Source organism: Cryptomeria japonica, chromosome 8, assembly GCF_030272615.1.
Source record: "Cryptomeria japonica chromosome 8, Sugi_1.0, whole genome shotgun sequence".
NCBI classification, from domain to species: Eukaryota; Viridiplantae; Streptophyta; class Pinopsida; order Cupressales; family Cupressaceae; genus Cryptomeria; species Cryptomeria japonica.
In genome coordinates, this window is record NC_081412.1 from 25,246,608 (window position 1) to 25,265,351 (window position 18,744).

The 18,744-nt window shown below is 37.7% G+C and overlaps 1 protein-coding gene across 1 annotated transcript in view; it reads left to right on the forward strand.

Annotated features, from left to right (window-relative positions):
- The first annotated feature begins 1,341 nt into the window (after nt 1-1,341).
- The window catches only part of LOC131078563 (ADP-ribosylation factor), an 81,194-nt gene continuing 63,791 nt past the window's right edge, over nt 1,342-18,744 (forward strand). Inside the window, exon 1 of the mRNA XM_058016296.2 lies at nt 1,342-1,580. Within this exon, the coding sequence (XP_057872279.2) occupies nt 1,524-1,580 (57 nt within the window). The 5' untranslated portion in view covers nt 1,342-1,523. The remainder of the gene's footprint in view (nt 1,581-18,744) is intronic.

The following is an 18,744-nucleotide window of genomic DNA, read 5'->3' on the forward strand; positions in this document are numbered from 1 at the left end:
TTGAAGCACAATTAATGGCTTCAAAGATATTACATTGTAAGTTGCCTATTGGTGGTAGGTTGAGGTGTATTATGGTTCAACCCATTTATTGTCCTTTTTATAAAAAATATGAAGATATGAGGCACGCTTTTTGGAGATGCCAGTTTGTTAAAAAAATATGGAACTTTGTTTTTCTCTATTTGCCAGTTATATTTGGTCAGAATCGTAATTGGAAAGAAGCATTACTTGGTATTGGGTTGCATAATAATGTTATTGGTGAAGGGGTTTGTCAGACTATTTTATTGCATTTATGGAGAGTTCGTTGTAAGGCAGTCTTTAATAACCATAACGATCACCCAAATTTTGTAGTTCTAAAACTTTACTCAAGACATACTTTACTGTCTTTCATCTATCTTCTCTCATTTGCAAGTGGATTCCAAGAGGAGCTTGAAGATGGACCTTCAAATTCAATGCATCAAGTGTCAAGTTGACCAGTTGCTTAGAAATAAGAAGATCTTTCTAGCTCAGGGTCTTAGGCCTTTATTATGAAATGGCTATTGCTTTATGCTCGATTGGTCTTTTGTTTATGCATTTAGTTGCTGCAATTTTGAGTCTATCTTTTGATTCTATGCATGCTCTTTGTTATATTGTAGTTTTGAGTCTGTACTCTATCTTTTCTTTGCCCATGTATCTCAAAAATTGTATATGCTGTTGTTATCTTTCCTTTAGTTCTAGCTGAACAGTTTGATGTATACTTCTTTTGACTGTCTTTTTATAACTCTTATTGCATTCTTTCAATAAAAAAAAAACTACATTCATTATGCATCTCTTCATTTTTATTTGTACTCAAGAAATACAACACTTTAGTTTGGTACTCTCAAAGAACTCTAAATTTTCACATTCATCTTAACAACATTTACATGACTAAGACCACTCATCAATCATTCACCTAGACTTTTAGTTAAAAGGTTGATCTACAATAAGACATCCCATAACAACATAATAACAATCCCTTAAAATTATTTTAGATATTATGAATTCTAAATACCACAAAATTCAAAAAGATAAATACGAGATCTCTATAATCCACCATAGCATTTCTAAAACAATGAGACATATCTATAAATACAAATTTAACCCTTCACAAAATTGACTCCAGACAATACAAACAAAATTCTATAGTGTGAAGACTAAAAACATAAATTATCATCTTCCATCTCTCATCTAAAACATCCAAAATTTTAGTGCTTATTTGTCCTCCACGAAAGTGTATTTCATTTGATTACCTTAGTTAAAGCCCAGGGAAAAATTATTTTCTTTTCAATGACATCAGACGGGGATATATTTTTATATACACCGATAAGCTTTAACGGGTCTTTTTAAGGTTGCGTGTTCTCCCCTTCCAAAAAGAGAAGGTCAATTACGCGTATTTTTAATCCTTCAAAAAATCCCATAGAAGACAGTGCCTCTACAACCACTTTTGAATTGAAAAAAATCAATTTATATTTGTCCTTCACAGATTTACAGTGCACAAAGAGAGAGCAATGGGGCAAGCATTTCGCAAATTATTCGACAATATTTTCGGCAACAAGGAAATGAGGGTAAGCTCCTCCTATTTCTTGGCATTCCTCAAAACCCCATGCTGAGAAAACTGTTATACATATAAAATGGCATGTTATATATTCTGAAAACAAAAGGAGAAACCCCAATTCATAAAATCAGTATAATGTTTTCTATTGTAAAACCTTTGTGATCCCATACGTAGTTCAATTATTTGTTTGACCTGATTAGATCTGAAGTAGAGTTTTTTTCTTTCTTTTTTTTCTCCTTCTCTCTCTTTTTTTTACCCCAAATCATGTTTGGTTGTTGGGAGTGGAAGTACAATTATTGGTTCAAATTTGTCTTTAACTTGATCTTATCTATTGGACAGACTATACAGAATTAAATGCAGTATGTTACTTAATATTCTACATTAAGATGCCTCTGGGATATTTGGCCTTGGTTTCTATTCAGAAAGACCTTTTGCCTGAGCTCATCCCAATTGACAAGTTTGACTTTACGTTGTTATGTGGCTGTAATGCAGCATACTCTTTTTATTTATTAAATTATTAATGACAAGATTTTTACAGATCAGTGCAAATTTGGTATAAATTTGTGTAAAATGTCACATGGAGATTAAAGTTTCCCTTCACCAAGGTACATAATAACAATCAAGATCGACGTGCATTTGTTTTACTTAGTAAACCAGTGCAACTTTTGCATTAGGGCTGTGGGACAGTGCCAAATATGTGGAAGTTTATATTAGTGGAAACAGGATTGAGTTACAGTATGACTCCGCAAGATGGTGTCTCTTCTTAAGTGCCCATTACTAAAAGAAATATTTTGGGCAAGGCTCTGGATTGTCTTTAAAATATGGCTTCTCTTTGGGAATACTCATACCAAAAAAAAATTGGGCAAGGATATGGGTTGCATTTTAACTTGATCTAGGATGTGCTCTGGACCACGTTTTGAATATTAACAAACATGGGTCACGCTTGTATGTATGTACCTATTCGTAGGATTTGTATGGTTCGGTCATGAATTCAACTCATGCCGAAGATTTTTAAAGAAGGGCCATGCTGGAATGTTTCCTATTTTAAAGATTTGTAGTCATAAATATTGCTAAAATGCACCTTATAAATTTATAATCATTCTACCACAATCTTAAATAATATCCGGTGGAATTATGGGCTACTTGTTGCAGTGGGGAGATTTGGGCCTGGGTCACTATATTAACTGTGTAAAAAGCCATCGAGTTGGGGAGGGGGAGTGGGGCTACTACTACATTATTTGAGCCACAATTGATGGAAACCGTCCATTCAAAAAATGCAACAAAAGGTTATAACCAGGAAAAAATTGAGAGTAGGTCATGCTTAACTTTTCTACCCCAACCATTCAAATTGGGAACAATATGATCCATTTTCCACAATTTTCCTAGTTTGGGTCTTAGTCTATGGTCTGATGGAGGAGAGTTACTTAAAATTTTTCAGTGGGTGCTGCTGAGAATTTTTAGGAGATTTTGTCAAACAGGTGGTCAAGCAGTCACTGTTTAAAGTCTTAGCTGAGAACTTTTTTTTGATCTGTAATTTTAGTTGAAATTTTTTAGGAAGCTGGTGACCCCATGGAAATTTTTAGCAGCAGGTATACTAAAAAATTGTACATGCCTTCTAATGATTCCATGTGCCAAAAACTCCTAAATTGGTGGGGAAAATTTCCAGCCTCACCTCAAAGGGAACCACTGGAAGTCTGAGAACTAAAAAGTAAGGGCTCTGGTGCATAGGATAAGATTCGAATTTATCTTGTATCATTTTTTTGTGGTTGATTTTAATGGAAGGGAAAGTCCCATGAGATGAGGGAAAAGCTGCCACAGGATAAATTTAGGAGCCTTATACAATCAGGTGGCCCAATCAATTTTATAGGAGAAGCTAACTGCAGTGCTATACATTCCTTTAGAATTTATCCAGAATTCATTGATGAGAATCCTAAAAATCAAAATGCAGATGCCTTGCACTGGGGTCACATGGATTGAAAAACCTCTAAAATTTTGGGGGAAATTTTCATCCGCACACAACATGCAGCCACTGAAAGTCTGAGGGCAAAAGAATAGGGGCTTCAATTTTCCAGGACAAGATTTCAATTAATCCTGTTGCAATTTTTTCCTCATATCATGTGACCTGTCCTGCAAAATTTGCGAAGTGGAAGCTCCCTCAATGGAACTGCATCCTTAGAAATTTGAGCAATTGCAGCTTGATTGGGGCAGATTGGGCTAAATGGGGACAGCAGATATGCAGCTATTGCTCATGGATTATATTATCATATAGTAAGAGTGGATACATTTGTAGTTTGCCCCTGGAATATTTATATAGTTGGCAGCAGGAGGTATAAGTGGCACATCTTATACCCTAGGTTGGAATCTCTTTATGCATCCATTGATGATGACATTCAAGTCACCCTGATATTATAGGCCCCTATATGCTCTCTTAATTTGAGCCTAAGATTAAACCTATGGCCTTTGCTATGTTGCTCGAATTGATTCTAGTAAAATAAGTCCTAAAAGCAAGGGCACCTCCCTTGTGATTCCTTAGAAGAGCTTCTGCACTAGAGAATCTAGGAGTCTCCTTGGAACTTCCATCAAAATTCAGTTAAAATTCATCCATTTGGAGGGGACACCATTTTCCACAATCCTTCTTGATTGGAAGTTTTAGTTAGAATCTATCATAATATTTCCAAACTTTTGATCATGTTCTCACAATAGCAATTTTCCTTGGATTTGCCTCCTTGGATATAGCCTTTTTTAGAACAGTAATACTTTGTGAGTTGGTGACATACATTTCTTTTTATTGTTGTCCTATTTTTTTTTTCTTTGCTATAGAATATTCTACAATCCTTTTCATGTCTTAATTTCCAAACTACGAGACTTGGGGCCAAGTCCTATAATTTTTGAAGAGTGTTTAGAGCAATAGGACATGACCATGAGCTGAAGAAATCTTAGAAAGATCTTCCAATCACCCGTTAGAGGTTAAAATTGTCAAAAATGGGTCCCATATACCTTTGGCAAAGTTACAATGGAAGATTAAATGATAAGAATTCCCTTGCCCAATTTGGCAAAAAAGACATTGACTAGGTCTCTAGAAAACTTGCTTTTGAAGTTGATCCTAGGTGAGGATCTTAGAATGACACATCTAAAGAAAGTACTTAGCCTCGAGCCAAGCCTTGGAGGCCCAAATCTTTCCCTAGGAGAAAGGAATAGGTGGGTGATCTCTCTAAGTCACTTTTGGTACCCTTCACCAATAGAGTGCGTAATTGTTGTTCTAGATCTAACCAAAGAAGTCATCTTTTTGGCTCCAGATTGGTTTGAAACTTTGGAGAAGAGACAAGATGTGCAACCAAACATTAGTTGTAATGTTGGGAATCTTTGGAAGAGATTTCTATTTTGTGGAGATTCCATACACTCCCTCTTTTTCCTCCCATTTGTTCTTGAGATGGATAACCAACCTATTGAGCTCAAAGTTTTATTTTAAGGGGCTGATTATAGATCCAACAATTGTCTTAGAAGGTTGTCTTTCTACCATTTTAGATATTCTAGAAACCATATAGAGTTGAAAGATGTTTAACCTCTTTAATTACTTCCTAGATAACTTAGCCTTTGGGTAGATTGTGTGAGAGAATACTTATTAAATTGTTCCCATGGAGAGACTTATCTTTGAGAATGGTAGCCCAGGAGATGGAATTGCTAGTTATGGATCTCCAAATAATTTGACACTAGGTCCTAGTTGAAGAGTCTAGTACCCTTGAGACGAAGACCTCCTTTACTAATATTGGTAAAATTCTTATTCTATGAGACAAGAGGGCACATAAAATGCTTGCTAGTACATCTCCACATAAATTTCCACACGACAACAATGATTTTGGAAGTGATGCTCCTTGGGGCAACCATGAGGGAAATTTGTTGATAGGGATAGCTTGAAAGGCTGCCTTCAAAAGCACATTCAACCAAAGCCATCTACCTTTTCAGCCATCCAAGATTTTAATAAATCTTTCTAAATTAGAGAACTAGAAGTGTTTTTTGTTTCCCCCAATAAAAAGAGGAAAGCCCAAATAAGAGTTAGGTAGAAAACGTTTTTTTGAAGAAAAGACACCTACATATGAAATCTTGTTCTTGGCTTTAAATATTGAGAAAGAAGATTTTAATTTTTCTTTGTTCACTCTTTGACATGAAACTTGTTCATAATCTCCAAGGAGGTCCCTCGATGGTTCTGCCTTCTTTAATAGAATGGACAGCAAAGACCATAGTATCATCCCCAAATTGTTGATGGGTAAAATCCTTATCCATGGAGGAAGCTTGTAAACCTTTCCAGGAGCCTTTGTTCTTGAGAAGACCAATACATTTATATAGAGATTTCATCATTATAGTAAAGAGATAGGGAGAAAGCAAATCACCTTGCCCTTGCCCACAGTAGGTGGAGAAGCATTTAGAGGAATCATCGATCGACACAGAAACTGGAAGATAGGTAAAGCCAACTTCTTTAATTTGAACTGGAGTCAAATTTCTCCAAAACACTACCTGAAAAACTCCACTTGACTCTCTCATAAGCTTTGGAAATGTCAAGTTTGATGAACAGACCTTTTCTCTTACTCACATGTAAAGAACACATCAACCCATGGACAAAACCAATTCCACCTATATAATTTGTTTCCCTTTCACAAATCTTCCTTGTTCCTCTAAGATGGGGATAGGAAAAATAATTTTTAGTCTATTGTTAATCACTTTGATAGGAGTTTGTACACATTAATACACAAAACAATAGGTCTAAAATCATCCAGCTTCACATCTTCCTTCTTTGTTATGAGTCTAAGAAAGGTGGCATTTGTTGAATTGTTGTCATTGATGCCTAAGGATCATGATGCTGAATGAAATTATTGTCCAAGTTTGATATAAATAACACTCATATCTATTAATGATGGATTTCCTTTCTACATGACAGATTGTTTGGGACCTCATTATTATATTTATGCTAGCCGATTCAAGATCTAATGAATTACTTCTCAAAGTCAGTGATCAAGGGAATGCAAGGATGTCCATTAATTTGATCTCCAATATGAAGTGATTTAATATGCAGCAAAGGGGTATTCCATAATGCAGCGATTTAATATTCCATAATGTGTATTCCATTTTCCATAATCACATCTAATGGTTATTAGCAATGTAATGTGGCCGACTTCATATGCTGGGCAAATTTCTTACAGTATTACTGAGTTCCTTAACTGTATGACAGCAACTTTACTAAGACAAAAGCAGCAGTTTGTTGTTAACAACAAACAACAATTAATGGATGATCTTCTTAGGACAAGCAGCGGTTCATAAAAGGCAATTAATAATTTATAAACCAAAGGGTGCAATTTATAAGAAAATTGTTTTGTTTTTTATAAGAAAATATTTAAGCCAAGAGGTGCGATTAGAAACATCTAAAAGAGGTATGATTTTTAAGGAGGATATTAAATATAATTTGTATGTTTATTAGAAGACATGTCTCATTTAGAGATGTCTATTTCAAAAGGGTATGTTCCTTTAATGAATATGGAGATATAAAAAGGGAGAAGTTTGAGAGTTAAGGAGTGTGTGTTGTGAGTGAAAAAGATAATAGATCAAGCATATACACCAGCTTCATGAAGAGCAAATTGTGAAGATCATTTGCAAATTTATGAGGAGATTATAAGAAGATCACTTGTAGATTTAAGAAGAGATCGTGAGAAGTTTATAGTAGACTTTCATGTAGAGATTGTGATCATTTTGTGTGGCAGATTTATGATCAGTTTATGGCAGATTTAAGAAGGGAATTATAACAAATTGAAGAAGAGAATTATAGTAAAAGTTATGAAGACAATTTGAACGAGGGGTTGGTGCCTCTAGTGAGTTAGTGCTCACAAAGTGAATGAGGGGTTGGTGCTCACATATTGAATGAGGGATTGGTGCCTCTAGAATTTGTAAAAAGAAGATTAATATTAGCAAATTTTTTGCCGTAGTTTTCTCTTGCAAGGGTTTCTATTAGAATAATATCTTCGTTATATTTGTTTCTATTATGTTTAATGGTCAATATATTGTAAATCTTGTTTAATTAGATTCTTTCTAAATCCGACGATTGTTTCTTATTAGAAACATTGTTTCTTGTAATTCTATTTAATGATCGGTTTGATCATTAGTAAATGACATTATAATTTACCAAATACTTTCGTATTATGGTATCAGAGCGTTGGTTATTTTCGAAATAATTTTTAAATTAAAAAAAATTCATCACGAATTTTTTTACAGTTTCTTTGAAAAATTTTGTTTCTTTTTCGAAATTGCTCTTGTTTCGTGTCTGGAGGATTGGTCGAGGGTTTTTCTGGTTCGTCTGTGTTGGTGGCTTGCATTGCGTTTTTTCCTTGCTCACGACCTTTGTTCTCTGTCCATGAACGAGATTCTCTGTTTGTGTGTCGGATCTGCAGGGTTTCATATTTCGCGACCTGGTTTCTGCAACTCGCGATTTCCCTGCATGAGATTTTGTGCTGCGTGATCTTTCCTCATGGCGCCTTCTGTTCGTGGTTGTGGTCTTTCTTCACAACCTGAAACTCGTGATTTTTGATTTCGCATTCTGTGTTGCCCTCAATGCGAATTCATATTTTGTGTTATGTGTTTTTGCTGGTGCAACAATGATTTTTGGCGCCCATTTATCTGATTTTTCTTCAGCGGTAGCTAGGGTTTTTGCCCTTTGTATTTTTCAGTACCTTTGAAGAATTTCGCGACTTTTGGTTTCTGCAGAGCTTCCGTAGCAAGATGTGCGTTCTTCACGCGTTTTATGGTGCTTCTGTGTCTAGGGTTTATTTTGAACCCTTTGTTCTGTTTCTGCGGCGAAAGATTTTTCAAAAAATAATTCTAAAAAATTAGAGACCTGGGTTTTTCGTCAGCTTTTCTGGGTACATGTCAGATTTTTTTTGGTCCTCCAGAAATCTGTACATTGGGATCCGTGTCAGAAAATTGATTGAAATCTGCCTCAAAATCAATGCTAGTCTTCTGCCTCCGTTTTCTTGCACGCATCGCATTTACACGATTTTATGCATTTTCTACCTTGATATTCGTGCCATCATTTGGTCAACCAGCTTTGACCTCAGTTTTCAGCAATGGCATCTTTGACGAATGTTTTGCTAGAGGGTAATAAAAAATTCAACGACAGAAACTACAATACCTGGAAACAGCGAATGCTCGCCATTTTCGAGTATCGTGTTATTGACCAGATTGTCCTTGGGAAGACCAAACGTGAAGTTGTCATGCTCTTCAAGCTTTCAGTGACCGATGATTAGCTCCCTCAGATACCTTCTGGGAAAACAACTGCCAAGGTATGGGAGCATCTCAAGACATTGCATGAGACATCTGATAAGAGCAAAGCCTTCTTTTTGAAAAATATACTCTTCTCTATTGTCATGAATGAGAGAAAATCTCTTTAGGATCACCCTAATCGGATCAAAGAAATCCATGACTAGTTGGAAGCCATCGACCGAAAAATGGAGGAGGACATGGTCGTGATAACTCTGAAGAGCTTACCAAAGTCCTACGAGCATTTTGTTGAAACTCTCAACATCACCTCAATTGGTGTTGATCTGAAGTTTGCTAATCTTTGCACTAAACTTCTGCAGCAGGATCGGTGGAAGCAGCAGTTTGGCAGCGACACTAGTTCATCTTCTTTAGAACAAGCATTCGCAGCTAAATCCTTTCAGAAGGATGAAGGCGAATCTCAATCTTCTCAGCCCTCTTAGCAGAAGAACTCTACTTCGTCATCAGAAGGCTCGAAGAAGAAAAATGTTCAGTGCAATTATTGCCATAAGTTTGGTCATATGAAGCTTGAGTATCGTAAACGCTTTGCTGCACAGGCTAAGCAAAGTGGTTCGCAGCTGAAAACAAATGTAGCAGAGCACACTGAGCAGAGCGGGTCTGTTTTTTACGCTTTCATGGCTAAAAGACCTGCAGACCATGTCAAATCCTCTGCCTGGTATATCGATTCAGGTGTTTCTCCTCACTTCACTCATCATCGAGATTGGTTCACTGATTTTCAGCCTTACTCAGATTCAGTTATTTTTGGAGGGGAAGAGTACACCGTTGTCGGAAAGAGCAATGCATAGATTCAGTCCGGAGGCAGGAAATTAATTTTCCTCGATGTGTACTATGTTCCAGGAATGGAACTCAACCTTCTCTCAGTCAGTCAAATTTTGAGACATTCTCCTCGGCTCGACGTGACCTTCAGTTCACATCAGTGCAGCATCATTGATCGGGAGACTCAGACAACTGTTGCTGTGGGTCTTGAGGATCATGGTCTTTTCAGACTAGTTGATTCTGGTGATTCTAAGGAGCTTGCCATGGCACCCAAGCGCTCCTCTGTTAGTACACTCTGGCATCAGCAGTATGGGCACTTAAATGTGCACTATCTTTCTCTGTTTGTTCGGGAAGATCTTGTGATCGGATTGCCAGAAATCCAGACCCAGAACCTCGGAGTTTTCGGAGCATGTCAGGCTGGCAAACAACATCAGACTCTCTTTTTGGATGGCGACTCCTGGAGAGCCTCTAAGGTACTACAACTGGTCCATGTTGATATTTGTGGACCTATGGCTACTCCTTTTGTCACTAGGTCCAGGTATTTTCTACTTTTTGTTGATGATTTTAGTAGAAATATGTGGGTGTATTTTCTTCATCAGAAATAAGAGGTTTTTGCTGTGTTTCAAAAATTTAAAGCATTAGTAGAAAAAGAGTTTGGTAAGCATATTATAACTCTTCGGTCTGATAATGGGGGAGAATTCTGTTCTTCTGCTTTCTCCCATTTCTATGAACAACATGGCATCAAGTGCCAACTCACTACACCTTACACCGCTCATTAAAACGGTGTCGTTGAGTGGAGAAACTGCACAATTATCAAAATGGCTCGGTCTATGCTTGAACACAGCTGAAGCAGTTAATACTTTAGTCTATCTTCTGAATCGGTCTCCTACTATGGCTGTGGAGAAGAAAACTCTGGAAGAGGCTTGGTCAGGCCACAAGCCTAGAATTAGTCACCTGAAGGTTTTTGGCTCCATTGCCTTTGTTTGGATTTCTGATGCGAAACGCACCAAGTTGGATGCCAAGAGTCAGAAACTCATGCACACCGACTACAGTGATAATCACAAAGCCTACTGACTGGTTGATATTGAGACAGTTTGTGTCATCTTCAGTCGGGATGTGGTTTTTGATGAGGATCGAGGGCCATTTCAGCTCTCTCCTCTAGTTGTGGATTTAGAGGATCAGCCTTTGAAGGCTTTAGACTTGGGTGTTCATCTTCCATTAGGTCCACCTGATGGGAGGGTTCTAGCTTTTCCAACTCCTACACCTTCACCAACTCCTTCTCCTGCAGGATCACCTAGACATGCAACTGCACCACCTGATTTTCCACAAGAGTAAATCTGATCTTCTGTTAGATGAACTTGATCCTGTTGCACCTCCTGCATCTGATGTTGGCACTTCTACTCTCCGGCCTAAATGGTGGGCTAAGACGTTTGCTGATCTTCAAGATGATGAGCTCATCAAGGGTAGAACTGCTCGGAAAAAGAGCAAGCAGCCTCATTATGTCAATTTTGCTCTCATGGCCAACATTCATAGTGTGTATGAAGCTCAAACATACACAAAGGTGAAAGGGATACCTGAGTGGGAACAAGCTATGGCAATTGAGCATGAGAGCTTGCCGAAAAATAACACACGGGTTCTGTCAAATCTTCCTCCAGGCAAGAAACCCATTGGGTGCAAATGGGTCTATAAGGTAAAATATAAGGCTGATGGTACTTTAGATAATTACAAGGCTCGTCTTGTTGCCAAAGGCTTCTCTTAGCATGAAGGCATTGATTACGAGGAAACCTTTGCTCCAACTGCAAAGATGAGCACCATCAGATTAGTCCTAGCCATGGTAGCTCAGTGTGGCTGGAAGGTTCATCAAATGGATGTCAAGAGTTCCTTCCTGAATGGTGAGTTACAAGAAGAGGTCTACATGACGCAACTTCCTGGATTCAAGGTTGCTGGAAAAGAACACCAGGTGCTCAAACTGGTGAAAGCACTCTATGGCTTGAAACAGGCTCCTCGGGTATGATACATGAAGATTGATAAGTACCTCACAGATCAGGGTTTCCAGAGAAGTCCTTCTGACTTAAATTTGTATGTCAAGACTACTGGCAGTGATATCATCATTTTTGTTATTTATGTTGATGATCTGATCATCACTGGCAGCTTGACATCTTTGGTTCAGGGAATCAAGTAGAATTTATGCCAGTCTTTTGACATCACCAACCTTGGGCTTCTGCACTATTGCCTAGGTGTTGAGGTTTGGCAGTAGTCTCATGGCATCTTCATTTCTTAGTCTTAATATGCCAGGGATCTGCTAGACAAGTTCTGAATGCAGGACTGCAAACTTGCATCTACACCTATGGAGCGAGGCTTGAAGTTGTCGGTCAAATCCGGTTCTCCAGTTGAGAATGAATCCGATTTCAGGCAACTAGTGGGCAGTTTAATCTATCTCACCTCCACTAGACCTGATTTGAGCTATGCAGTGAGCTACATATCTCGCTTCATGATAGCCCCTACATCAGAACATTGGGTTGCAGCAAGGTGAATCCTGCGCTATGTCAAGGGCACTTCAGACTTTGGTATCCTTTATGGATGGACCAAAGATCCCAGACTCATCGGTTTCACAGATTCGGATTGGGCAGGCTCTGTTGATGACATAAAGTCTACATCCAAATGTCTTCAGTTTGGGCACAAGTGCTATCACTTGGACCAATAAGAAGCAATAGGCCGTAGCTCTTTCCTCGACTGAAGCTGAATATCGAGGAACAATCAAAGCAGCTTCTGAGGCAGTTTGGCTTTGACGGATGCTTTCAGACATTCAACTGTCTCTAGCCGGTCCTACACCCCTCTTCTATGACAATTAAGGGGTGTTGAAACTCGCTAAGAATCTAGTCTTCCATGAGTGGACCAAGCATGTTGAGATTCATTGTCACTTCATCCGCAAGCTGGTTGAAGATGGATCCATGGATTTGTAGTATGTTCCTACAGAGGACCATACTGCAGATATCCTCACCAAGTCCCTACTTCCGGATAAGTTTGCTAAGTTCAGGAGGCTGCTTGGTGTCATAGATAGATTGACCATTAAGGGAGGGTATTAGAATAATATCTTCGTTATATTTGTTTCTATTATGTTTAATGGTTAATAAATTGTAAATCTTTTATAATTAGATTCTTTCTAATTCCGACGATCGCTTCTTATTAGAAACATCGTTTCTTGTAATTCTATTTAATGATCGGTTTGATCATTAGTAAAGAACATTATAATTTACCAAATACTTTCGTATTAGTTTCCATGTAAATTGTGTTATTGTTGTGTTGCTCATTGTTTGATTTCTCTTATGTGCCAATTTAGATAAAATATTGAAGTAATTTAAATAAATTTAAAAGGTAAAAATAATATTATTATACTGATTAACCTCCCCCAGTATAAATTGTGTGCTCATCAGCATTAAGAGATTTTAAAACTGATTTAGAAACCTTGGATTCTGTAATGGTTCCCCAAAAGATTATCTCCTAAGATATCCCAAATTTTTTGGAAACAGAGGTAGAAAGCCATTTGGACTTTTAGCAATCTCCAACCATTTAAAAACAGCAACTTTTACTTTTACTTTTGAGATGCCTTGCATGAGCTTTTCATTCTCATTGGCTCAAACAAGAGAAGTATTAGACCAAGGAAGATAGCCTATTTTCCTTCCCTCTCTTCATTCGCCCTAGTTAACATGTATTCCTAGAATGAGATATGGGAGGCCATGAGAATCCTAAGGTCCTGAATGATATTATCATCTTTTGTCTCAATCTTTGAGATGTGCTTTTGTTGCCTCTACATTTTACAAGAGAGGTGGAAGAATTTCATATTCATATTTGCCCTTTATTAACCATTGGATCCTAGATTTCTGTTTTAAAAAGATCTCATATTTGTAAATTTCATTGGCAACCTCCTTTTCTTATTCCATAAAAGAGTCTAGGTCCTTCGTGTTGAAATGGATAGCTAGTTTGGATCATATTTTAATGTTGCCTTGTGGCAATTAAAATATTATCATATTGTAATAAGGTTAAGCGATTCATGTCTAATAGGGCTGGGCCCAAAAAGGAAACGTGTTACAACTTGCAAGTTATTTAGGCCCCAAATTGAGTACCAAAAGTACAAACTAAAATATGTAAAATATTGGCAATTTGTTTCAAGCCGACCTAGAAAACTTGAACGTGAATCTTGTATATAAACAAGATTCATTCTACACTTCAAAGACAATGAATTATCTTCATCAAGTGCCGTTAGCTTTATGCAAATTTAGTCAGCGAACTTAGAGGAAGAAAGCGATATAAATCTTCATGCTGCTGCAAGTCTATCCGATCCTTGAGCGAATCCATTGGACAGCTTGCTGAGCAACTGAGCAAGATTGTGTTCTATCCTTCAGCGATCTCCTTCTCCAAGTGGTGTCGATATTCTGCTCTCTCTGAAGATATACTACAGCTGCATATACTTGGTTTAGTCTGCCCTAGATTGGCACTACAATCAGATAAGTAATCTGATTCATGTAATCTGCTTATAAATAAAGGAACTGATCTGAATCTTTGATGCTGGGTTTTTCCTCCAAGAGGGAGGTTTTCCCAGGGTACTTGTGTCTTGTGTTGTGTACTTTATTTGTTATTTCTGTTTATTCTCAGTCTGATTATAATTTAAGTAACTAGATTAACATCTGATTGTGTAAAATCATCAGAGCCAAGTTCGAATTAGGGGTAATCAGATTGATTGTAGTTGTTCCTCCTCTTTCCATTTGCTCTTATTATTTCATTCGAAATGTTGAACTGTCTCAGGGTTGAAGATAGATTGGATGGTGCATCCAACTTCACGTCATGGAGATTCCGAATCATGCTTGCATTAAGTGGAAGTGATCTTGTAGACTTTGTGGAGAGATCTTCCATTGAACCTGAGGCAGAAGAGGAAAAGACTTCATGGAGGAAGAAAGATTTTCAAGCTCAGAGAATGCTGGTTGACTCCGTGAAGGATCATATTGTACGTATCATCTCTAAGCTGAAGACTGCTAGCGAAATGTTCAAGACATTGGAAGAGATGTACAAAATCAACAACTCCAGCCGTGCCCTAACTTTGAAGCAGCAACTTCATCACATCAAGGTGATGAAAGGTGAATCCGTCATAGCATACTTCATGAGGATTTCTGATTGGAGAGATCAACTCTCATCCATTGGTAAGGTTGTTGATGACAGTGACTCCGACATCTTGGGAGTCTTACATTCAAGGAATTAGTGCAAGACCAGATCTTCCCAAGTTCGATCATTTGAGAGCAGATTGCATACAAGAAGAGTCATGATTGATAGCAAGAGGAATTGAGCGTGATCATTATGATGTAGACAATCAAGTCCTTGCTTCGCATATGGTTGCAGGCAAAGGAAGGAAGTGGGATAGAGACAGAGATTCAAATCTTGCCCCTAAGTCAAAAAGGAAGAAGGACTTATCTCACATCCAGTGCTTTAAGTGTGACAAGTATGGTCATTTTGCTCGGGATTGCAAATTCAGGTCCACTCCTCTTGCTTTCTCTGCAGAAGTTGGCATAGGGACATCTTAGGAGGAGCAAAGGTCAAATGAAGACTTCCTTTTCTAAAAGGAGGAAATGTTAGAGGGAGCTTGACATCTTTAGCTTCAGAGGGAGCTTGTCAAGCTCAGAGGGAGCCAGCTTCTTTCAGCTTTAGAGGAAGCCTCATCTTTTGTGTAATAGTTTTCTTTCCACCCTCTGCGAGTAGGCATGGTGGTGATGCATTCTTCTTTGGGAGAAGTTTGAGGTGAAAGCCCTCATTCCACCCTTTTTGAGTAGGCATGGTGGACCCACCCTCTGCGAGTAGGTATGGTGGGCATCATTGAAGAAATTCCACCCTCTGCGAGTAGGCATGGTGGTCCCACCCTCTGCGAGTAGGCATGGTGGGTATCATGGAAGAAATTCCATGATGAGTTCATTCACCCTCTGGGAGTAGCTATGGCGAACGTATCATTTGTTTCATCCATGGGAGTAGCCATGGTGGTAGCCACTTTGAGACTTGATTATTCATAGAATCCTCTCTAGCTAAGAGGGAGTGTTGAAATGGATAGCTAGTTCGGATCATATTTTAATGTTGCCTGGTGGCAATTAAAATATTATCATATTGTAATAAGGTTAAGCGATTCATGTCTAATAGGGCTGGGCCCAAAATGAAACGTGTGGTTAAGCGATTCATGTCTAATAGGGCTGGGCTCAAAAAGGAAACGTGTTACAACTTGCAAGTTATGTAGGCCCCAAATTGGGCGCCAAAAGTACAAACTAAAATATGTAAAATATTGGCAATTTGGTTAAACCCGACTTGGAAAACTTGAACGTGAATCTTGTATATAAATAAGATTCATTCTACACTTCAAAGACAATGAATTATCTTCATCAAGTGCCGTTAGCTTTATGCAAATTCAGTCAGCGAACTTAGAGGAAGAAAGCGATATAAATCTTCATGCTGCTGCAAGTCTATCCGATCCTTGAGCGAATCCATTGGACAGCTTGCTGAGCAAGGTTGTGTTCTATCCTTCAACGATCTCCTTCTCCAAGTGGTGTTGATATTCTGCTCTCTCTGAAGATATACTACAGCTGCATATACTTGGTTTAGTCTTCCCTAGATTGACACTACAATCAGATAAGTAATCTGATTCATGTAATCTGCTTATAAATAAAGGAACTAATCTGAATCTTTGTTGCTGGGTTTTTCCTCCAAGAGGGAGGTTTCCCCAGGGTACTTGCATCTTGTGTTGTGTACTTTATTTGTTATTTCTGCTTATTCTCAGTCTGATTATAATCTAAGTAACTAGATTAACATCTGATTGCCTAAAATCAACACTTCGTTGTCAAGAAGGAGAGTTTGAATTTCAGCAATTCTGTTCTCCCTGCTTAGGCTTTTTCTGGATTTTTTTTTTTGAAGTCATAAGGATTCCACTTCTTTTGTTTGGGTTTAAGAGCTCTTAGTTCCCTACTGAAGCCATACATGTCAGTACCAAAGTATGCATGTTAATCTTTCCACAAAGTAATAACAACACGGTCAAGGTTTTTTGTTTAACAACATGGAAGAATTTTGTATTCATGTTCCTCTCATTTGACCATTTGATCCTATATTTCTGTTCTAAATGATCTCACATTTATAAATTTCATCCAATTTGATAGCAACCACTTTTTCTTCTTCCATAAGAGAGAGTCTAGGTTTGCATTCTCAAGGAGGAGATTTTGAATTTCACCAGTTTTATTCTCCAAGCTAGTCTTTTTTGGAATTTTTGTTTTGAAGTTGTGACAATTCCACTCCTTAAGTTTGAGTTTAAGAGCTTTTAGTTGCGTATTGAAGCTTTACATCTTAATACCAAAGTATGCATGTTGATCTTTCCAAAAAGTAGTAACAACATGATCAAAGTGAAGGTTTTGTAGATACATCTTTTGAATTTGAAGGGCACTCTTATAGGGAAATTATCTTTTGCATGATAAGGGATATAGGCCAATGATCAAATGTAGCCTTAGTTAGGACTTTAGACTTGAAAACTATTTTGTTACTAATCAAGAAGTAGAAGCTATGAATCTGTAAATCCTAGCCAAGATTTGATTAGTACCTTTTCTTCCATTAGTCTAGGTAAAACAACCTTTATGTGGATTGATGTCCCAAAGATTGAAATCCCTAAGAAAAGATAGGAAGCCACATTGCCATTCAAAGTTTGGAAACCTCCTTGCCTTTTAGAAGAATAAAATTTGGTATTGAAACCCTAGTACAATCCACTCTGCCTCTTCTCCTATCTCATGAATTTCTTGATCTACTCCCAACATTGATAAGATCCACCCCTATAATAATTGCAATACGACAAGTTAGAAGATATATAACACACCACACATGAGATGTTCGTGGACCAAAATGCTCTAATATCCAGTATATGTAGAAATAGAATAAAACCCGTGAGGTAGGGTACTATTGTGGAATTCTCCTTATGGTAGAAGCTACTCCTCGCTATGTCTGCAAAAGGTACCAAACACAATATTACACTCAATGCACATCTTACAATAATATCACCTTCTTAATATAGATCTCCTTGTAATAACATAAGGAGGGGTAAACCACTAAACCCTTGTAAGCCTTCTAATTACCTAATATAATTTATGATCTGATATAACTAACTTAAGGGATGTGTTCCACATGTCGACATATCCTGAATGGAGGATGATAGAGAAAATTGTTGCTATTTGGAAGATGTAGGTGAATCTTTAAAAAATAGTGTTTTGTTCTTACCTTTGCCTAAGTTGTAGCTTTGATACTACTTGATAAGAGATTGCAATAAGACAATGTAGAAGATAGATCATACACCGCACTAGAGATGTATGTGGGCCAATATTTTCCTAGTATCCAATATATGGGGAAATAGTATTGTAGAGGGGGAAAAGTTAACTGCTTTGATAGGTGGGTAACAACCTCTCAGGGACTCACTAATCAGCCTCTCCACTCAAGTTGAGTACAAAGCCTAAAACTATTAAGTACCTCATAGATTTTATAGTCAGAGTACAAATTCTGAACGAGGATGTCATAGATTTTACAGTCTGAGTATAGATTCTGAAAGAGGACATCGTAAAGGCTTTCTAAGGACTTTTGCTAGCTCTCTATCCAAAGACGCACGCACGGGTCGTGGACGACAATGTGATGCATTTGTGCCTTGTATGGGCAGAGTATAGAATGTTGCACAAAAGTGTAGAGCAACAGTTTATATGTTTCTGATATGTTTAAATAAGATGAACATGCAACATGAAGTAAAAGGATAATAACTATGAAGTAAAAAGATAAAGGGAAGGAGAGAAAGTTATACAAAAGTCCACGAATGAAACTCTTCTTAGCAACCTGCACACAAAACAAAAAGGAAAATGTTGGGGCTATATTTTAGAGGTTTGCTAGAGTCAGGCCACTGTTTTGGTGTTTCCACTTTCATGGACAACCATGATAGATAAAATGATAAACAAGGTAATAATAATGCTATGGAGATAGATAAAAATGATGAAGTAAAGAGAGAGAGAGACTCCCCTTCCACACCCATAAACAGAGAGCTTGTTGGAGCAAAG